Genomic DNA, 22594 nt, shown 5'->3' on the forward strand with positions numbered 1-22594 from the left:
GGGGGGACGGGGGACGTGGTCACCAAACGGTTAAAGTAAGTCCACGCCGTCGCTACTTAATGTCTGTGAAATCCACGGTCAAAGATGGCGACGGCAGAGTCCGGAGCAGAAGTAAGAACGTCTGTGGGCGAGGGCTGCTGTGTTGGGTTTTTATTTCATTTCATTTATTTTTTTTTTTTTCCTGTTCAAAGTCTTCAAAGAGGGACGCAACAGATCGCGTCCATCCAAAGAAAGAAAAAAAAAACAAAAAAAACATTCAGTATTATAGAATAATAAGGATAAGAGGAATAATCATCGTAACAATAACAACAGCTGTAATGGTAACTACTCATCATGGTCATTAAAGGGATTAAAACCACTCTGATGCTCGTCATCCCCCCCTGTGGGTGTGGTGGGTAAATAGATACAGTAAAAAAAAAAAGAAATATGGAAAAGAAAAACACTAAATAGCAACAAGATAAGTAGATCAAAACAGGACATTTTGGCTTTTTTTTTATTTCTCCCAGAAATCTGAGAAATTAACACTATTCCGCTCAATGGGGATAATCAACCCATCTCCTGAAAAAAAAAACATAAAACCGTAACGGCCCGTCCGGTCGATACAACATTTCTCCTCCCCACTTATTTAGAATCAAAGTGTTTATTTATTCCACTGAATTAACAAAGTGCATCTTAGCGACGGCGGGGAGGGGGCGGGGCTGACCACTACGTCAAAACGGGGAGGAGAGAAAAGAAAGGAAGAAGTGCTCGAGTAAAATCCACAAACTGTTGAACTACATCGATTTTAGGAGGATTCTGCTCTCTATGTTACATTTGTTTACATCCTCGACCCTCCCGGCCCCGGCGCCACAGCCAGCGGAAACAAAAACCAAAACAACTAAAATGAATGAACCACCGGCAGACGCTCCCGACTCATCCGAAATAAAAGGTTGACTCTGAGCTCCCCCCCCCTCCTCCTCCTCCTCCTCCATCTGTGTCCCAAACATGTAGAAAATATACAAAATTATTCTCCGGATTTGCTCTCCCTCTAAATTTGTCGGAAGCATTACAAAAATATACAATTCTCCGATAACAAAACTCTTAAAAGTCACATCTTTTTTTTTTTGTGTGTGTGTGTTTGTTTTTTTCATGTTAAATTATTCTCTCCGCCTTTTAAGAGCCGACACCTGAGCTTCGGTACGCAAACCCTGCCCCGCCTCGTCTAATACATTCATCGTTTCGAAAGTCGCCTCCTCCTCTTCGTCGTCTTTCGCTTCGACCTCGTTCTGTCCCGTCGCGTCAGCCGGGAAGTTCCAGAGTCTCGAGCCGAAGCCCGGCGCCACCGCGCCGCCGTCACTGGTCGGCGAGGCGGTTCTCGTATTTGCTGAGGATGCTGCGGCACCGGCCCAGCTCCTTCCGCATCTCGGCCACCTCCTGGCGCAGCGCGGCGTTCTCGCGCTCCAGGAAGGCGGCGCGCACCGAGATCTGGTTCTCCTTGAGGCGGCGGGCGTCCCGGGAGCGCTTCGCCGCTTCGTTGTTCTTGTACCTCCTGGTCCAGTACTTCTCGTCCTTAAAAAGAAAAGAAAAAAAAACACTCAGTGAGTCAAACTTCCACTCGGTCGCCGCTGACGTGGGCGTTTGGCTGCGAACGAGCGTGGGACTCTTCTGTTCGTCTTATCTTTAGAGTCGACCGTCTGAGAGTAAAAGAAGAGAAAGTCGCTCCGACTTCCCTCTGCGGCTCCGAACTCATCATCTGAGCGACTCTTTAGTCCCTGCTGACGATTCAAGGCCGAATCGCAAACGACTGGCCCATTATTTACTATAAAATCTTCACTCAGTTTTGTTTTTCTTGTTATATTCTCCCGTTTTTTTCCTATCTTTCTTTGCATGACGCCGTCTGCTGACTTTGAACTCGATAATCTTTTCGGGTCAATCAACAACTTGACTTATCAAACATAGGCTGGGCGTGCTCGTGTCTTACGGGGTTTGAGCGGATCGTCGCCTCATTTAAAGGCTGAAGCCGTTCGCTTTGGAACATTTAAGTCTTCGGTCTTTTTTTTTGTTTTTAGCTCCTAAAGATTCAGATTTTCAGGCGTTAAAAAGCTGCTGTTCTGTTTAATGTTTCGTCGTTTCGTTCTTCCTCTATTACTAGTTTTAGGCGCCACATGTGAGCGATCACGTCTTCGTAAAAAGCACTCGTTACACTGTGGAGTATTTTAACCTCCAGGTTAATGGGGCCATGGGGTTGGCGTAGGTGTACGTATGAGGGGCGACGCACTTTAACAATCTAACATTTTAGCGTTTTTAGTTGTTTTATTCTCAGTTAAACATATTTATCCCTAAAAAGACACAAATTTGAGCTCCTCCACTATCCTCTGTAATCAATCTTTAAAATGAAGCAGCTTGCTTCTATTTTATTTTATCAATGACACGCATTTAAAACCTTGAAGGACCGAACGCCCACGCCGGCGGCGGCGGCGCCTCACCTTCAGATTGTCGGGCACCAGCACCTTGCGGGCCTTCTTGATCATCGGCTGCGGCTTTAGCTCCTCCTCGCTGAAGGAGTGCCTCCTGGGGTCGAAGCTCTGCTGGCTGGAGTTGCTGGACATGTCCATGTCCGACGGATCCACGTCAAACATCCCGATGGCGTCCGGCCCGCCGCCGGTGGGCGTCAGCAGCGGCGGACACGAGGACGAGGATGAGGAGGACGGCGACTCGCACGAGTCGTTCACGCTCGTCTGGCTCCCTGCGGACAAAAGGGAAGGAGGCGTCAATGGAAGCAGGACGAGCCGATGGCGGCGCGTTTCGACGGCGCGCCTCCTGTCGGCCACCAGATGGCAGCAACGAGCCGCTCCTCTCTGAGAGGATCTGTTTGTCCTCTCTGTCTTCATGGAAACGCACAGTTTTCCAAATCAGCTGCACGAGTTCATTTTATTCCAAAAAAACCCCCAAATATAATACGTTTATATTTTATAAGACACACAGATTTGACCATAAAGGCTCAACTAGTTGCTGTAAATGAATAAAAACGCTCAAATTTTAGGTTAAAGAGTCATTTTAGTAGTAATAAATCAAACACCACTAAAAGAAATCAGAGTATTAGTGATTTATATATAAATATATAAACAATTTATTAAGATTCTGCCATTTATTAAACACTTCACTGAGAAAATAAACCTAAAAAAACAACTTTATGACGTTCAGATCTGCTCAGAGGCAGCTTTTATGGAAGAGCAACCAGAAAGCGTCACCTTCCTGTCTCTAAAAACGCCTCCATTACTCCTGAACACCGTCAGAGTTCAGATCCTTGAAGCGGCTGACGGTTACGAACAACTAACATCTAACCTGCTGCAGATGGCTCGGTTCGGGAGGCGTGAGCGACTCCGCGCTCTTTACACGCCGTGGCGTTTCAGTTTCTGAGCGCTTACGGAGAGTCCCGCGGTCGTTTGCAGACGCGAACGGCAGCAGCTAGCTGTAGCACCCCGAGCAAGAACATACAATATTGCTGCCCGAAAATAAAAACTAAAAACATCAAATTTCAAGCCAACAAATCTGTTATTTTCAGAACTAAACTCTCTTTTCTGAGGCTGTTCGAAGAGAAACAAGCAGGCAAGACACTTATTAGTCGTAGCGTCTCCACGGGACCCCACTTCGAACTGTCTGAATTGTCCCTTTAAGGCCAGAAGCACCTTTACTCAGCTGACTTCTGATCCCTGCGGCTGTAACAGCACCATAAACAAACGGCTTAGTCAGCGTCCGCGCTGGGAACACAGCAGCCGAAGAATTAAAGGTTGATCAACAATAAAAACCCATCTGAGCGTTTCAAAGCTGCTGCCATGATTGTATCTGCGTGAAACCGGCGTCGTCACGACGACACGCCGCGTCAAAACGAACGATGATTTCACCGAAACAACCAGGACTCCATTGCAGCGTCTGTTCGCTGCAGGCGTCCTGGTGCCTTTATTTTTTGTTTTTTTGGGGGGTTTATTCGAGCAGGAGGAGCTTTTTTTTGTTTGTTTTCTTTTATTCGCAGGGAAACGGTTGAATCTGTGTGAGACCCGTCTCCTCGTTCAGCAGACGGTTCTGCAGATTCGGATTTAGGACTTCTCCGGGTTCTGACAGAACAACAAACCCACGGCGGCGGCCTTTTAAAGCTCCTCAGGGTTTACTGGGTGTCATCCGTCGGCGATTAAATGTTCAGTTTGAAGTCCAGCAGCGCGGGGAGGGAATCTCTTCCTGTTGCTCTCCCCCCTCCCCCCACCTCCCCCTCTCCTCTCCTCGCTCTCTTTCCTTCTTTCTGTTTTTTTTTTTTTTTTTTTTTCCCCTCTCTACTCTGCTCTGCAGATTAACAGTCGGCTGGGAGCGAGCGGCGTACACTGCGGTCCATAGATTGCACGCCGAGCTACAGTAAAAGCCCCTTGTCACAGCTGTGAAGTTGACTCATCAAAAAAAAAATTAAAAAAAATTTTAAAAAATGGCTCAGGACTTTTTGTTTTGTTTTGTTTGTTTCGCCGCTGCTCTTCCTTTCAGGTCGGTTAAGAAATAAAAGCGCGTTCAGGTCTGCGGTTGCATCTCGTGCCTTCAGTTTGACCCCGGGCCGCAGGGGAACGCTGCGTCACCGAGGAATTCGCTCAGATGCGTTAGTAAAAATCGAACGGCCCGCCTGTGGGGGGCGTTAGAGACGCCGCCGGACGGGGCCAGCGTTGGACAGTCGCTCGCCGGTGCCGTAGGACATCGTGTCCCTTTCGGCTTGTGAACTCTGCAGGACTCGAAACCTCAGCAGCGAACTCTCCCCCCTACCCGCCGCCGCCGCCGCCCCCCCACGGTCGGGATTCGTGTGGAGCTCACCGTGCAGACAGTCGCCTCCTCCTGCGAGACCCTGCGGCTGAGCCACCTCCAGGCCGATGAAGGACGGAGAGGAGGAGGACGAGGGCGACGAGGACGAGGACCCGGACGGGGAGGACGGCGGCAGGCACTGGGAGCTCTGGTTGGGCACCGCCGACTGGGAGCTCTGCGACGGGATCTGCGCCGAGCTGGAGCTGTTGTTGCTGTGCGCGCCGCCCATGCCGTTCTCCGTCAGGAACTCGTCCAGGTCCATGTACTGGAGCTGGAAGAGGCCGCCGTCTGCCGGCAGGGTGCGATCCCACAGGCCCAGGAACTGGTTGAAGTTTCCTCCGTTCCCACCGCCTCCACCTCCACCTCCGTTATTGCCGCCGCCGCCGTTGCTGACCATTCCGTTGACGTTCCTCAAGGAACAAACTCCCAATGAGTCTTCGTCCAGGTCCAGCCTGTCTTTGTCTGCAGAAAACAAACAAACGCACACAAAAAAAAGCACAAACATTCGGTGAGAACGTTCCAAATCTGGAACCAGATGGTCGCGCGGACCTCGCAATCGGAACGTAGAGGCAAAACTTTTAAACCGCAGCATGGGGGGGGTTGTAATCCGACAGGAACGCTCAGGTGGACGAGTCGTCCTCACCTTTGGCGTCGCATGGGTTCTTCAGCCGGTGGTCTCCCTTCATGGGCTGCTGCAGGAGGGACTTCAGGCCGGCCATGGAGTTGACATGACCCCCTGTGAGGGGCTGAGCGCAGCCCCCGAACTGCGGGCTCGCGCCGGCTGGGAGGTCAGGGGTCGGGAGCTGGGAGAGCTGCCTGGACATCTCTGGAGGGACGGTGGCGGCTCTCAGGCGGGACACCTGGTGCACGTGAAGAGTCGATGCAACCTGACGACAGGAGGAGGAGGAGGAGGAGGAGGAGAAAGAGGCTGGACGGGGGTGGAGGGGGTTCAGGGGGGACAGAGGAGATCAGCTGTTTTCAAACGCCTCCGTGCAGAACTTTCATATTCCAGCAACTCGACTGGGAAAACTCAAGAAACAACTTTTTAAAAATTTTCTTTACCTTTTCAGGCGCGGAGATCCTTATTTTCCAGCAGAAATGTTTCCATCGGAGCAATCCATTGTTTGTTTTTGTTGTTTTTTTAAATGCTGGGCAGCTCCAACGAAGCACAATTAGATTGGGGTGGGAAAAAAAATGAAAAAAATAAAGAAATAAAATAAAATAAATGTGGCAAACTGCAAGGAGAGCGACCAGGGTTCAGTCCGTCCCGAGCTGTGAAATAATAATAGTAAAAAAATAATAAATCCACGCCAAAAAAAAGTGTGTACAAACACACTGAATAAAAGAAAACAACAGCGATGACAAGTTGCTGCTTCTCTGCTCTGCTGTCCGTCAGTAGTGAGGAGGAGGAGGAAGAGGAGGAGGAGGAGGAAGAGGAGGAGGAGGAGGGGTCGCTTCCTCCTTCTGTCTAATATATATATATATATATATTTTATCCGAGGGGTGTGCAGTCACGGGCTTGTGTTCGCGCGACGTCCACGTCCGAGCCGTCCTCTCTCTCTCTCTGTGCTCCTCAGCTGGAACGGACACGGGCAGTTCACGTGACGTCACACCCCGCGGAACAGGCGCGAGGAGCGGGGATTGGAGGGAGGGGGCGGGGCCTAAAGTGCAAAAAAAAAAAGCTCCTCGGCACGCTCGTTATTTCAGACACACCCACTCCTCGTGCGCACCCTCGAGGAGCGCAGGCTGTTTGTTTTGTATGACAGGTACGGTCACTGTGGAGGGGTTTATTTTTTGTTTGTTTTTTAAATGTTTTTTTTTCTTTTTTTTAAATCTAATCTTCGCTGTCCAGAACGCGGCTCGCAAGCCGAACACACCTGCCTCCATTAAATAAAAAATAAATCCCGACATTATTTTCGATTTTACGAGGCGTAAATATTCGGTAAATTCTGGCGGAGCAGGTTCTGGCTGCTGCGCCGCTTTTCCGGTTTCCTCGTTAATCCACGGAAAACGTGAGCGTGCCGTTTTTTTTTTTTTGTTTGTTTTTTCTGTCTCGAGCGGGAGGAACGCTCCAGCACGTTGCCTCCCGGCGTACAATAGCTGTTCCAGCTCACGTGTGTCGGGCACGCGGGGGAGGAGGGGAGGGGGGGCTCCGGCGCTGATTGGTTCTCGGCGAGCGGGACGCCCCGCCCACGCGGAGGAGCCCATTGGGCAGGGGACGGGTCGCACGAACCCGCCCCGCTCGCTCGGTGCATGCCACTGCCGCGTGAGGCCGAGCCGGAGAGACGCGGGGAGGCGCGAGGAGGCATGCCTGTCTGCGGAGCACATGCGAAGCGGAGCGCGCCGCAGGAATTCACCTCCGCTTCTCCTGTTGTTTGACACGCAGGGGCACGAGACGACTTTTCAACAAGAGGTCGCAGTTTTACAGGGTTCCCAACACAGGGCTCAGGGTCCCAGCGTGCGTCGTGAGGCACCAATCAGGGGTCCTAAATTTGATTTGTGTTTGTTAAATTAAACCTAGAAGCCATTTGTAAAAGTAAATCATCAAAGTTCTCATGGAGGCAGAACTAAAATGGTGGATCAGGCTGTGTCGCCATTTTAGACTCCGACCCTCGAGGGCCGCTGTCCTGGACGTCCACAAGTCGTCCATTTAAATTTTTAAAGCAAGAATGCCTCTAAAACACGCAGGAGGAGCGGCCCCTGGCTTTCAGAGTGTGGTGCACTTCTTTTACATCGGGACTCGTGACGTCATTTCTCACTTTGCCGCGTTTCAGGCGTCCCGCTCAGTGAGAGTCGGTGGAAACAAAATGGACGCCCGCAGCGACGCCATTATTTTCCTTAATGTGAAATCTTCCAAAACGGATGCGCACTCCACATTAAAACGTGTTTTTAATGCTTGCTATGTTTTCGCATTTAGACGTACTAGCTGTACAAGTGATTAAATACGGAAAAAAAAAAACATTTAAAGAACGAAGTGGCGACTAGCAGCCATCTTGAAATCCTAACTGGGGGGTAGTCAGAGTTGCTTCCATTTTCCAACCGGGACGTCCCGATTCATGGGGCGTTCCCGTTAAAACTTAGGACCAAAACTGCAGGAACGCGCCGTTCTGGGAAATGTGACTTTTCGTGTTCATAGCGAGCATCGAAACATGTTCCACGAGTGGAGCGTGTCTCTGTTCGGTAAGATATTCAGAACCTTAAGGCTTTGCTGCGGGCGTCCATCTTGTTCGTCTCGTGACCCCAAACATTCCCACTTTAATTGTAAAATTCTGTAATTAAAGACGAACATCATGACGACACCACAACCTCAACGACTATGATACCAATATTATTGTTGCATCCACTCTTTGCAGTAGTTATGGTGAAAATACCCCATTAGCAATCTTTCTACATTAAATTTTATTTCTGGAGATCACTTGGAGACCCTCACTTCACATTCCTGACCCACAATGGGGTCATGAGGGTTCCTTAGATGATCTACAAGCTTTAAATTATATTTAGAAGTCTTCGTTAAAAGCAAATGATCAGTTTTCATTAAGACAGAACTAAAATGGCTGATTGGGCTGTGTCATCATTATTTAATGTTTCCGTGAAGGTTCAGAACCTGCTTTGAGAACCAGGGGTGTCAGACCTAGAGACTTGGCCAACCTGGATGAATATTTATTTTAAGAACACATCGATTATTTTATCACAGAGCTCGTTTTTTAAGGGAGGCCTGAAGGCAGCCGAAACATGAATGTTCTTAGAGGGAGGAAAACCGTAGCGTCCGGAGAAAACTCCCGGGATTTGAACCCAGGGCCTTCTCGCTAACCACTAATCCATCGTAACCTTGGTTTTTAGATGTAACATGTCACATCGTTCATATAGAAATGTCAAACAACTTTATCCCAGTGACACGTATAGGATTTGGAACAAGCATACTTTTAAAAAAAGATCAAATTAAAAGACATCGTTAGCATTAGCTTGAGTTTTTCTCCATTAAAGCAGCCATTAACAAAAACCTGACCATACAGCTACATGTTTAGCTTCGAAACAAGAAGAAAATACAATAAAAAAAACAAAATCCTTACATTAAAGCAGACATCTGATATGGTTTAATTGCTGCAGGTTCAAACGTTCTGTTGGCCTTTAAGATTACCGAGAAATTAAAGCTTAATTAAGACTCCATGAAGCAGGCTCGGCTTTTCAAGCTAAAAAATGACACGACAGAGACTTTATTAGATCTTATAAATTCAAATGCTATGTTGGGGGCCGGATAAGACGATACCAAGGGCCGGATCTGGCCCACGTACCTTGAGTTTAGCCCCTTCTCTGGAGCTACTAAAAGTCCTTTAAAGTCGTTATTCGGACTTTGGGTAACTTGATATGTTTGTGCTTCGAATAAATGAGGAAAGAGAAGAAGTGTTTGGTTTTTTTTAGGCCTCTCTTCAGCAAAATGAAAGTGACGTCTTTAATAAACGGCGTTGTGTAAAATCCGGCTCAGCGCCGCCCTTCGGTGCCTGTAAGGAGCGTTTAAATTTTTTCTGGAAATCGCCTTCGTCTGTGCCAAGGCGCCATTACCGGTCTGTCGGCCTGTTATTTTTAATATTCCCGTCAATTCGAAATTCTTTGTGACGATTCTCGTACCAATTAAAGATCTTAAATTGAAACTGGTTGGATTGCCAAGTCCGCCGGGCGCGGAGACGCAAAACCGGTCCGTCCGGGCCGAGTTCACGAGCCCTTCGTACGCCCGGCTGATGAACGGATTCCTCTGAAAGTAGTCACGTAGAAATAAATAAATAGGCAGAAACATTCCTCTGAAAACGCTCAGACGCGGGACGGAAAAATGAGAGATGAGGGAAAACAGGAAAATTTGAGGAAATACCCATTAGGATCGCTTGAAAGGATTCCAAGTCAGTGAAATATGCAACTCGAGCTGCGAAATAAGTAAAAATAATGAGATTTGCATTAAAATGAGTCCATAAAGACTAAAACAGCAGATAATCTCCCTGTTAATCAAAGTTTTCTAACAGGTTTGTCTTCAGGAATAACCCTTTGTTTTATGAGCCCTCTGAGAACGACCGGTTTTCCCCCTGGAGCGCAGGGAAATCCCTTCGTATAATGTCCGGCATCATTAAATACAGGGCTGGGATTCCCGACGACGAGTTTTCAAACCAGATTGATTAATCACCGAGCTACGGATGATTATGAAGCTTTTCCCGATGGACAATTTGGAAATAATAACATCTAAAAAAAACATCTTGTTTTGGCGACTCAGGGCTCCGATATGAATAAAAGAAGAAGAGGCTGAAGACTTTTGCACAGTCCCGTGTTACTCCACTGCCTTAATGGTTGAAGCAGGAGCACAAAGTTCAAGAAGAATGCAGGCCTTCGTCGACAGGTTCCACCTTATTTTAAATTTATTTTTAATGAACCGTTTCGTGCCTTTTACTTTGTTTACTGCGGCGCTGATCCGGTCGTAAACAGCCGTCACCGCGGCCCTCAGCCGCTCCGGTTCTCTCCTGTCACAGTTAAATCCATGTGACCGCCGCTCTCATGCCCGCCAGGCCAACGCCGACACTATACGCCGGTGCACGAGCTGCTTGCTGCCATCTTGTGGCGCCAACTGTGAGATCTCTCCACCTGATTTTTTTTTTTATTTACCCCGAACGGCAACGACATGAAGTGGGATTACGAAAACCAGCAGTTAATACTTTAATGAAATTTATTGGTATAATCAACTACATCCGGGATATCCATTTAATCCACAAAGTGATAAGAAATTCACATTTTACATTTAGCTAAATAGAAATCTGAGACTTGAATGCTGACTTTGGTAACAGTTGGAACTCATACACGTGTACTCGAACCCCTTTTTTTTTTTTTTTTTTTTGTTCTGGATATTGCTGCAGGTTTAATGAGAAACGAAAGGAAAACCAAAAATTATTACACTTAAGGTTTATTTGTTGCTGAAATATAATCAACTACTGACTTCTCAGTAAATAGTGTAATAGAAATCTACTAAAACTATCGTTTTTCTTTAGAAGAAAACAAAAACAAAAAAGAAACAAAATGACAGGGGGGTATGAACATTTTATACGTGGATAAAGTGACACGATTAAAACTGAAGTCATTAGAAGGGGGAAAAAAAACAAAAAACGGTAACAATATGATTGCAAATCAGCAAAAATTAAACGTATAAAGTGGGGGAAGAAGACTGGGTTACAAATACATGAAATCTTACATTTGTTTCTATCATGATAGGTCCTTGAATTGAACACACTGTGAAGAACAGTAGAAATAATTACTGCTAAAAAGAGCATACAAATAACATGAGAGAACCGTGTTACAGTTGATTTGTTTAACCTGTGTTTAATAATCCCGTGGTATAAAAGCTAGGAACATCTCAGGTGAAGGAAGGAAACTAAACATCGTACGCAAGGCTTCATTTTGGCAGGAGAGGGATCCTTTGTGGCGCTAATTACCGGAAACGGACGTCTTTTTTTTTTTTTTTTTTGTCTTTTATTTTTTTTTAAATCTATACGTGATTAAATCACTAGGGTAATAATAGAGCAACCTTCAAATCAAGTTTTACACTACAAACTTCTGGGGGGATATACCGAAGGAACCATCATGACCTCGGCGGGGGAAAAAAAAAACTTGACCAGAGAACAAACATGCACTGACAAACTATCAACAAAAAGGTCTTTGTCCCCCCCCACCACCACCGTGTCCCTACTCCTAATAAATGCACTTTACATAAAAGGAGGGAAGGAGAAAAAAAAACAAAAAAACCCAAAACAAAACAAAATAAAATACCTCAGAGCCTCTAAGTGAACAACAACAAGACGAAATACACAGCAGAGACGTTTATCATACAGCGAGAGGTGTAGCGGGGTGGGGGGGTTTAGTTGTAGAGGGAAGATACATTAGCAGGTCAATTCACCTAAACTCGTCTAGATAACTGCACAGTGTCAGCCAAGCATAGTGTCAATGCACTTAAGGGTTAATTAATGATCCTATGAAAACAGTCACGTCTTTGAAAACACCTCCGAGCGCCTTCCAATATAATCTGGAAGAATCTCTGGTGATAGTTTAATATATTGTTCTACAGTAGTTGTTAACGCACTCGTTCTAATAGTCAGCAGAGTAGATGCAACAGAAACACGAGGCAAGTTTTCCTACAGGCAACAGATTGCCTGTTCAAGTCCCTTTTTTTTTTTTTTTTTAAACCTCTCGTTTTCCAATTTTAGAGCTGAAGAAAAAAAAACAAACCGAAACAATCCCTCTTGTGTGCCACTCTTTCCAGAAGCCGGGATCAGTATCTGTACGGTCCCTGTAAGAACGGCATCTCCTCGTGACTCTCATGGGTCGGCCGTTCTCCCGGTCTCGTCGACAGCCTCAGCCTCTTGGCGTCCCCCCGCTGCAGTCTTTTGGCCCTGCGGCGGCAGGACGCTTTGTGCCTGTGGAGGAGCGCGGCGTTCCAGAAGCGAGCGCCGCAGTGGCGGCAGGAGAAAGTCCCTCTGGCGCGGTGGGAGGCCCGGTGGACGAAGGCCGCCAGGGGCCCGTGGGACTGCTTCCCGCACGCGCTGCACTGCAGCCGCTCCTGGTAGCTCAGGGCTCGCCGTGGGTGTTTCGCCGCCATGTGGACGAGCAGTCCGGCTTTACGGGAGAACACGGAGTTGGGGCATATGGGACATCCAAAGCGCTTCACGGGGACGTGGAGAGACGACAGGATCTGCACCTTCATTCCGCCAGTGTTGACGAGCCTATACCCACCGCCGCCCGATCCTCCTCCTCGCCTAATTGTCAGTCGGAGAGAGCCGTGTTTTTTATTCAGCTGCCCTCTTACTGTACAGCTGATCTTTTTCTTCCTTTTGACGCCATCAAATCTGACCGACTCGTAGGAGGCCCACTTATTTTCCCTCCACTCCCTCCTGTTGGACTTTTTTTTTTTCTTCTTGTGCCGCCTCATTTCGTCGTGGGACAGCGGGACGTCGCAGTCAAAGTGCTGGTGGGACTGGGTGTCTGACTGATGATGGGGATGATGGTGGGAGTGATGGTGATGGTGATGCAGATGGTGATGTTCGGTGGAGGGCAGTTCCGTGAGGGGCTGGAACGGCGCCGTGGTGTGAAGCGTGCGGCTGCGGGATCCGGCAGGGTAAATGTGCTCCCCCTTCACCCCGGCCGGGGAGTGCGGATGCTGAGGGGGCATGATCGTGGAGTTGGGAGGCAGGGGCTGCGAGTAGGACGGGGCGTTGGAGGCGGCGGACTGGGCCGCCGCCGCGTCGTAAAAGAGGGGAGAGTAACCGGCCGGTGGTTGTGGAGGAGCCTGCTGGTGGCTGTGGGTGACAACACTAAGACCCTGCCCCCCGTGGTCGTCGGCGGATGGAGCCATCTGAAGCAAGGCGTTGGTGGCAGCCTCGCTCTCAGAGGCCGACTGATTTACATCACTCCCACCTCTGTTCTCTCCGGACCCGCTGCTGCCGTCCTGCGGGTTGGACTGCTCGCCGCGGGTAATCCCGTGCTGCGACTGCCTGTGCCGGGTGAGGCTGTTGGAGTAAGCGAACTGTTTCCCACAGACCTCACAGGAGAAAAATTTGTCGCCCCCACCTTCGTGAACCATCTGGTGATGGGCAGTCAGCTGGAAGTGGTGGCGGTAAGACTTCCAACATATAGCACAGGTGTAGAGTCGAGGATGCGGTGGCGGCGGCGGCAGCGGCGGTTGGGGCTGGGGCGGAGGCGGGGGCTGAGGGTTGGCGTCTTGAGGCTTGACGTCTTGAGCGTAGGGGTAGTAGGAGGAGGTGCTTGGTGCTTGGTTCTGGCTCCTGTCCTGCGCGACGCTACATTGAGGATTTGGATTAAAGCTGTTGAGGTTCTCCGGAGCCGGTGTTGTGGGCACCTCTTCCAGCTCCCCTTTCTGGTGGAGCTTGCTGTGCCTCCTGAGGCTCTGGGAGTAACCAAACTCTTTCCCGCAGATGGTGCACTTGTAATTTTTCGCCCCGGAGTGGACCGTTTGATGCTTGCTGAGGTGAAAAGCTTCTCGGAAATACTTGCCACATATGGTGCAGTGGTGGGGCTTTTCTCCAGTGTGGATGCGGTCGTGTCTGCGCAGGGTCTCGCGGCGAGCAAATCCCTTGCCGCAGACGCTGCAGAGATGAGTGCGTGGGAGCCCACTGGGCCCCAATCTGGGGGTGTATTGCCTACGTTTTGGGGGCTGCCCACCAGCTGCGGGGTCTTTTTTAGCTCTTGGTTTGCGGGGGCGTTTTGGTTTGGTAGTCAGATTCTGTGGGTTGCTGCTCAAAGCCTCCTGGCTCCCACCACTTCTAAAACTCTTATCCATACCGGATGTAGATGAAGGTGAGCCCAGAGGTCCTAAACCAAGACCACCTAGCAGACCTCCTATGATGTCTCCCCTATCATCCCCTCTATTTCCACTACTAGCTGCTGTTATAGCAGAGATTGCATTATTGACAGAGCTCGTGACATCATCCTCTGAGTCATCCAGTAGAGAAGAGAGAGGCAGGTGGGGCTGCTGCTGCTGCGGGTGGTGGTGCTGGTTGTGGCTCTGTGAGTGCGGATGCAGTGTCGGGGCCAAGGGTGCCTTTCTCAGAGCTGGGCCCGCCATCCCACTTCCACAAGGGGAGGCACCAGAGTAGCATGGAGATGGATTACCTTGAGAACGGTGGTCATCATGGTAGCCTGTGTAACGATTCCGAGAGTAGTCAGTTGGGTATTTACCATCTGTTCTGTCCCTGTCATTTGAATTCCCTCCCCTTCCAGACTGAAACAGACCATCACATCCTAAACCTGATTTAGGTTCTCCTTCACCCACAATGATTACACCATCCTCTTCCTCAGTTTTCCCAAAATTAACCCCTCTATTGCTCTGATAAGTTCCCCCTCCTCCATTACCTCCTCCACTCCCTCCCCCGACTCTGTCCTCACCATCAGTTCCTGTCTTGCTGCCCCGTTGTTTGGGTCCCCTACCTGGCTTGCCGCAGGTGCCTGAGGCAGCATGGTTGAGAAGAGAGGTGCTCTCGCGGAAGGCACGACCGCAGGCGGGGCATCGGAATGGCTTTTCCTCATGAATCTTCTCATGGCGTGTCAGTGACTCTCTACGATTAAAAGCCCGAGAGCAGGTGGAACAGCCATACGGGCGGGCTGAGGAGTGTATCACACCATGTTGCAGGAGGTGCCCTTTTTTCTTAAACGCTTTGCCACAATCGGGGCAATGAAATATTTTCTCTGGGCTGGGGCAAGAATTTGACGAGGACTGGGGAGTTTCTTGAGTCGAATGGGGAAGGCTTGGATCAGACTGCGTTTTAATGTAAATGGGGTTTGGCCCTGTCGTGGCAGAATTGCTAGTACCTGCTGTGGTTGGCTCATGCATGCGCATATGCCTGCGAAGGCTCGAAAGGTGAGGGAAGCTTTTGCCACAGTCTCCGCAGCTATAAATGGGCTCTGTATCAGACTCTGTGGCGTTGGGTTGCATTGAGCTCTGGTTATCAGATTTAGAAAGCTGAGACTCATTAGTAACCAGTACTGAGGCAGCAGTGGAAGAGGGAGCAGAGGAGGAGGAAGAAGACACTACCGATGACGATGAAGATGATGAGGCGAGAAGGGATGATGGGTCTCCGCCCATATTTGTCATACCGACCCCGCTACCAATTAAAGCTGGGGGTTGGCTATGACTTAGCCCTCCATTACTACTGCTAGTGCTTGGATTACTGTGGCCACTGTGACCATGACTGCTACTGTTATTACTACTGTTCTCGGATTTTCTTTGTGGTAAATAGCCAGCCATGGCTTTTTTCCTTCTACTACTACTGCTACTGCTGCTGCTACTTCCGCCTCCGCTGCTTTCACCTTTACCGTCCTCCTTAGATAAGGACAAATGAAGTGGTAAGGGAAGGGGCAACCCTGCTTCCTGCTGCATCAGGGAAGCTATCTGATTAGACGAGAGCACAGGGATGCCCTGGAAGTCAAAGCCGCCCAGTGATGACGGCTGGGAGCCCGGGTGGAGGGGGTGGTGAGGATGAGAATGGGGGTGAGCATGGGAGAGGGAGTGAGGTGGAAGCTGCTGCTGCTGGGGAGGCTGCTGCGGAGCCTGCTGAGGCTGGGGAGTGGAGTGGCCGTGCGAGTGGGAAGAATGCAAAGCAGGAGGCGGAGCAAGGCTGGCACTCGGCTCCCCACCTGTTTGACTTAAACCAATCCCTAAGTGGTTATGGGTTCCCTGCTGGACAAGGAACTGCTCTAAACTAGCGTTAGCAGGCACCCCAGAGAGAAAATACTGATTAGCAGCTAGCATGCAGCTAAACTGTTGGTGAAGGCTTCGTGCATCAGACTGGGCCCCAACCAACTGGTGCCCCAGTGAGCTGACTGCACTGCTGCTAGAAGGGTTGTTAGAGGTGGCTACAGAGGTGGATGGGGAGGGAGAGGAGGAGGAGGGGCCAGGTGATGCTTGGGGGACAGAGAGGCCGGGATGCAGAGGAGGGGGTGGAGGGGCTGATGTTACTAATCCTCCTAATCCCCCAGCACTCCCACTACTGCTACTCCCCCCGGTAAAGTGCTCGAAGCGGCCTACGCTCGGGTGTAACTGCTCCTGTGCTAGTGCTGCCTCAGACGGGTGGAAAGAGCGCAGGAACTGCGGGTAGCCTGAAGAATGGCTCGAGCTGCTGCTGCTCATCTTGCTTGACTTTGACCGAGAGGTCTGAGACGAGGAAGGCTGCTGTTGTAAAGGTGGGGGAGGAGGGGCACTCATCTTGGCAAAAATGGAGGCAGAATCAGAAAAGGCGTTACCTCTAGACCCCTGCAGGGGGCCCAAGCCAAGTCCAGACAGAAGCGCTCCAGAAGACTCAGCCTGCTGCTGCTGCTGCTGCTGGAGTTGATGCTGGTGTAGTTGCACTTGCTGCTGATGCTGTAGCTGTCGATCTAAACCGAGGCCTTTGAACTGGTGGGCCTGGTGCCCACTTAACATCTCTATAATGTCCAGATTGTATTTTCCAAATTGGAACATTTCCCACTCACTGGCGCATGGGGGTGCAGATGCCCAACCTCCAGCGCTAGGAGCGGCTACAAAAACCCCACCACTTACTGGCGAGAGACTAATTTTACCCCAAGGGTAAGGCTATGCTACTGCTTCTCTTACTTTAAAGATGGCTTAAAGTTCATCTCTCCGAACTGTTTACTCGTGTTGGTCATTCACACTACACCTCCAGAATGAGTGGGGCTGCAGAGATGATAATATGACGAGCAAAGGATAAAGCCGTCTCTCTGGCGGGTTCCACCCAGTTTCAAAAAACTGCTCTTAAAGTAGTTTTTGGTTGCGAACCAGTTCAAATGATGACTTCTCGTCTCCTGTGAGAATTACTGCGGTGGCATTTTCCCTTCACCTAAGATTCCTCATCCGTGTTCGGCCAAGAACTTCCTACAACTGAAGACACAAGATTCAGAAAAAGGGAGGAAAGAAGTCATAGAAGGTTTCTGTTGACTTTAGTGTAAGAAAACAAAACAAAAACAAACAAAAAAACAACATATTTCAGTCTATAACAAAACCGGCTTTTTAAATCTACGAGCGAACGTCTCTTCAACTGAAGCAAATCTGTACAAAGAGAAACTGGAGTTCTACGACGAAAAATAAACACAAATGATTGTCTATTTTTACATCTATCTGTATTTAAAACGATGATCGATTAAAACAATCAACTATTTCAGGTGCTGCAGGTAGAAACGACACTTCGCTTCATGATCTAAAAAAAATTTGATTTTGATCATTTCAACGCAGTGCAGGAAACTTGCTAAACTTGGATTTTCATAAACACTTTATTTGGCAAAAAAATGAAACTGGAGTTGTTTATTTTGTGAGTCAATTAGCCTCTTAGTGAACAAAAAAAACACCGAAATGCAACTTTTTTATGCCGAGTAAATACGTTTAAGTTATTTATTTGTTGCACGTCTTTGCAACAAACAACAGAAGCGTCTCACGCTTCAGATTTCTGTGAGAACTTACCTGGAGTTGTTGCGTAAAGGCTAACAGTTTGTGTTTTAATATGTTATGTTTACTACAGAAGACAAAGTTATTTTCGTCGTCTGCGAGAAACAAACGCACCTTGTAGGCATCGGCGCCGCTAAGCCGTTTTGTTACGCCGCTACGCTCGTAGCCACCGAGGCGTCGAACCTCCCTTCGCCTCCCTGCGTCTGTTCTGTTACGCGCCGCGCGAAGAAGCGGATACGGCACGCCCGATCCTTCTCTGCAGACACGGGGGAAGCCGCACGAGCAACCCAACAGGCGGCAAAAGTGTGGTTTTTAATTAACACGGCGCAGAACTGATACTTTAACCACCGTCCCTTTAAAAAAGGAGCATTTATCATTTATATTTTTACAAAAAAAAAGTTCAGATTTGTAATGTGTGGGAAAACAGGAAGCGAGGATTGTGATCCATGCTGGCGAAATGAGTCACAATGAAGGAATTTTTTTAATATGGAGTTGTTATTTTTTACATATTTCCATTTCAAACGCTTTGAAACGAGACGTAGTTTGGCGACTTATCAAGCTAGTTGTGTTTACGAGGGGTCTGGAGCGTCATCGGGAAACCCAGACATTACACAAAGGGATTTCCCGGTCAAGTTCCGAAGACAATTATAAGAGTTATAAGACATACCTGGAAGAAAACTTTGATTTAAAAAGGTAGATTAGGAGGATTAAATGCTATTTATATTAACTTATTAGTTTGATAATCTCAATTAGGGCACAAATATATATTTCCACGCATTTTGACAGCGTGCGTCACGTTTTTATTCGCTACAAAATGGACGTTTCTTTCTTCCCGCTCCTTTTAGAATGTGTCATTTACCGACCATTCCTTCGTTATGCTCGTTTTAAAACGCCTTCCCGACGAGAAACGGACCCCGAAGGAGCGAAGCTTTTACGCTTCGTCCCAAAACCTCGACAATTTTAGGCTGGAAAGTTTTTTTTTTAAATGGAGTCTGTAAATGGTAAAAGTTTTATGACACCTGAGCAGACATAACGAGGGTTAATTACAGTGTTAGAGAGGGGCAACGAAGCTCTACATCCAGGCAGGTTTTGGTAAATTTGTTGAATTGTTTTGCTTTTATTTCCGTTAGTGCTACGACTGTTACCTTGAGTTACATCCTGTGCATAAATTAAAAACAAAACAAACCAACAAAAAAAATCTGTGTAACATTAGCTGCTAGCACAACTCTCTCGAAGCGCACAGGTGAGTAAAAAAAACAAACAAAAAAAACCCACAATATGTTACTTTAGGAAAGCCTAAAAGTGCGCTGCTTACAGTACAAATACTCACTTTTGAAGCCTTTATGCTCACCTTTAAAAAAATCTTACCGTTTCCTCTAAGCGATGCGATGAATCCCGGGAGAAGCGGGCTCCCCTGGCAGATGAGGAAAATGTTTCTGTTTTTGTTTTTTTTATCGGATATGTGACCGCCTCTCATTTTAACGTGAATCTGGCAATCCTCCTGAAAACAAAAACAAAAACAAAAAAAGGAAGAAAAAAAAGGGGGCAGAGAATGCTAACCATTACCATCAGCGTCACACGCTTTGCAACACAAAGTAAACATTAAAGGTTTAAAAAAAAAAAATTATCGGGGTGCAGCTAAATAACGGATGCTCCCTGAAAAAAAAGGTAGCATCCTGTAACGGTGCTGGCTAACGTTTAGAAAGAAAGAAGGTGGGGGGGGGAAGCTAAATATAAGAAAAAGAAGGGGAAAACACATTAAAATGCGCTCGCATATTAAACTTCACGGCTCCCTTTTTTACCCTGGCTCGGCTTGTTTTAGCTATATGTAGCAGCATATAAGAAAAAACAGCTAAAAAAAAACGGTTGCTAACGTTAGCTAGCATCCAGCGCGAGCCACAATGTTTTAACGGCACGCCGACGACCGTTAGCGTCCCGATGCTAACGTTAGCATGCTCTCACTGCGTAACCTATATTCGGAAGATGTTTACCTACGCATATCCAGTCCGCTGGAGCACACGGTTTGCGGGTGGATGAGGCCTCGTCACGCCTTCCTCCAGCCAAGCGCCCGAGCTAAGCTACCGTCCGCTTCCATTCCTGCGTGCCGTTCTCCAGGCGTTAGTCAGAGCCCATTTTCTTTTCTTTTTTTTGCAACTGATGCTGAGCCGCCGCCGCCGCCGCCGCCGCCGCTGGTGCTGCTGCTGCTGCTTTTCGCCGAGCCTCCTCCACCATTTGATCCCGACCGGTTTGCGTGGCCGCCCGGGGGGGAGCTTTCGCTTGAATATTCAGTCGGTGGTTGGTGGCGGCGGTGGATGTGGGGTGAATGGGGAAGGAAATTTAAAAAAAAAAAAATTGGACGGTCGATGGAAATATTTTCGGGTAAAAGTGAGTGACGTGTGCGCCCCCTAACATTGGTCCTTTCCGGCCCCGGTAATATTTCCGGGTAGCGGCAGCGGGGCTCACGGACGGCGGTGCAGGGCTCGGGTTTAACCTCGAACCGCCGAGACCCACTTTTATAAACACATTTATTAAAACATTATGTGTTAATTCAACCACATAACTCCAGTCCTGTTATTACATCACACCTAACTGTGTCTTAATCACGGACTTAGCAGGGCTCCATGTAATAACCGAGGCCTGTTAAAAACAAATACATCCTGATAAATAAAATAAAAAAAACATTCAAAAATGTAAAATGTTTGACTGAATTTACCTTTATTATTTTATTTTCCACACAGTCTAATGTGTATTTATAAAACCGGACAGAAAAAACTCCTATCCAAATGTTAATAGGCAAATACTAAATGATTAACAAGCATTTGCTTAATAATGATTCCTAAATAAATGTGACACACATGTTAGTAAAGATAAATTAAATATTAGATATTCCGACACATCTCAGAGAACAAGATGAGGATGACTCTCAGCGACTACCACGCCAAGTTTTAGCTCAATATCTGTCAAGTTGGCTGAGTTATAGCCACGTTTGTGTTGGCTGATCTCGACTAGCTGTGGCGGCCATCTTGAATTGGGTCAACTCCACAAGTTAATCAGTTATAGACGCGTGTCTAATAGTCACTTTCTGAGCGTCTCATTAAAATCCGACAAGTGGTTCATGAGATATTTTGCTAACAGACAGTCGTCTCCAATACTTATTTGTATAGTTTTTAAAATAGGCTGTATGATCAGTTAGCACTAGAAGTATGTGTTGAGGATGACTCTCAGCTACTACCACACCAAGTTTTAGCTCAATATCTGTCAAACTGACTGAGCTGTAGCCTTTTGTGTGTAGGCTACTGTCGACTAGCGGCGGTGGCCATCTTGAATCGGGGTAACTCCCAGTCCCTGAAAATGTGCGAAAATCTGATTAGAACCGGAAGCTATAACGGCGCTCTGTCGCCGTGTGAGGAGGATGAAGCCGGCGGGGAAACACGGCGCTCGGACATCAGGAGGAGAATCGATGGCATCTGCAGCCGCGTCTCACACTGTGGAGCACGGAGGCGGAGGTGTGATGCCATGCTGCCTTCAGGCTCCGCTGGACAAGTGAGTAAAAGAGATGAGGCGTTCGAGCCCCGATGTGAAACACCCCAACCCCCATCTGAGACAAACTGGACCGCAGAGTGAGCAAAAAAAAAAAAAAGTTCCCAAAATACATGAGAACTTCCCAGTTTTAGGTGGAAACGCTCGAGGCGATGACCTCGTGATGCTGGCTGAGAGGCTTTTGTATTTTATATATATATATATATATATAAATATGTGTGAAATGCTTTTATTATGATAAACAGCGGCTCCTTTTAAAAAAGGTAACACGTTTTTTAAAACAAAGATAATTCCATATGTCCTCTTTAATAGCTGTGATCATTTCAGGATTTGTGAAAAAAAAGTACAAATAAACATAATGAGAAGCGCTCCAAACCTTTAAATAAACGTTATAATCCAAAATATTCCTTAAATTATGAGGATTACATGTCAGCAGTGTGTCATCTGATGATGATCGCTCTGCTCTGTAGTCAGTTTTTTTGATATTCTGTCAAATTTGTTTTTATTCTTCTTTTTTGAGTTTTGGGTCCACTGAACCTCCCGGTGGTGAAACGTGCAAACTGCAGGTCCTGCGTCGTGTCAAACGGCGTTCCCTCCCGGAGTCGAACGCCGTTCCCTCCCGGAGTCGAATGCGGTTCCCTCACGGAGTCGAACACCGTTCTCTCCCGGAGTCGAACGCCCTTCCCTCGCAGAGTCAAACGGCGTTCTTTCCCGGAGTCGAACGCCCTTCCCTCCCGGAGTCGAACGCCCTTCCCTCGCGGAGTCGAACGCCCTTTCCTCCCGGAGTCAAACGCCGTGTTACCGGCGCCCTTCGTGCATCTCCTCAGCAGGCTCATTTATTGGAGCCCTTGCCCGTCTCCATGTAATAAACTCGCTCACAGGAGACGTTCGGCACGAGCACGGAGCTCACTTGCAGCAGGATATGACTTTGCGTTCGGGCGCCGGATTTCATTTAAAAGTACCGTTGTCCGATCCCAGGAGCACTCTGTTGTTTTACCGCAGCTCCTATAAACGCCTCACACTTCCATGGTAGCATTTTATACAGATCCAGCCTCTTTACTGAAGACTAAAGGCTTCTGGTTTGAGCCCTTTGACATTATTTCCATCCATTTTCTTCACCTCCGGGTGGCGGTTTAAATGGCTTCTTTATTCCCACGTAGTACTGCTGATGTTACTTAAAATCAAGATTTTAAGAGGCAAATTTGATTAAAACTTAAGTTTGGCTAGTTTGCTAATTTATGTCTCGTTATTATAAGCTTGTAC

General features: G+C 47.9%; 2 protein-coding genes across 5 annotated transcripts; both read right to left on the bottom strand.

Moving 5' to 3' along the window:
- Nucleotides 1-147: 147 nt before the first annotated feature.
- dbpb (D site albumin promoter binding protein b) lies at nucleotides 148-6392 on the bottom strand. Of its 2 annotated transcripts, none has more exons than XM_017415630.3 (5): nucleotides 5878-6392; nucleotides 5459-5743; nucleotides 4828-5277; nucleotides 2490-2725; nucleotides 148-1548 (listed from the first exon to the last, which is right to left on the bottom strand). In XM_017415630.3, exons 2-5 carry the CDS (start codon nucleotides 5637-5639, stop codon nucleotides 1333-1335), a joined length of 1083 nt encoding a protein of 360 aa, XP_017271119.1. In that variant the 5' UTR covers nucleotides 5640-5743; nucleotides 5878-6392; the 3' UTR covers nucleotides 148-1332. The 2 variants fall into 2 exon arrangements, with proteins under 2 accessions (XP_017271119.1, XP_017271118.1); XM_017415629.3 differs by having other exon boundaries at nucleotides 2466-2725; nucleotides 5878-6389.
- Nucleotides 6393-10667: 4275 nt separating this feature from the next.
- si:dkeyp-69b9.6 lies at nucleotides 10668-20272 on the bottom strand. 3 transcript variants are annotated; one of them, XM_017415561.3, is made up of 3 exons: nucleotides 19787-20272; nucleotides 19160-19292; nucleotides 10668-17230 (listed from the first exon to the last, which is right to left on the bottom strand). In XM_017415561.3, exon 3 carries the CDS (start codon nucleotides 16811-16813, stop codon nucleotides 12113-12115), a length of 4701 nt encoding a protein of 1566 aa, XP_017271050.1. In that variant the 5' UTR covers nucleotides 16814-17230; nucleotides 19160-19292; nucleotides 19787-20272; the 3' UTR covers nucleotides 10668-12112. The 3 variants fall into 3 exon arrangements, with proteins under 3 accessions (XP_017271050.1, XP_017271049.1, XP_017271051.1); XM_017415560.3 differs by having other exon boundaries at nucleotides 19783-20272; XM_017415562.3 differs by having other exon boundaries at nucleotides 19143-19292; nucleotides 19783-20272.
- Nucleotides 20273-22594: the final 2322 nt, after the last annotated feature.

Source organism: Kryptolebias marmoratus, linkage group LG16 (assembly GCF_001649575.2).
Source record: "Kryptolebias marmoratus isolate JLee-2015 linkage group LG16, ASM164957v2, whole genome shotgun sequence".
In the NCBI taxonomy this organism is placed as follows: Eukaryota; Metazoa; Chordata; class Actinopteri; order Cyprinodontiformes; family Rivulidae; genus Kryptolebias; species Kryptolebias marmoratus.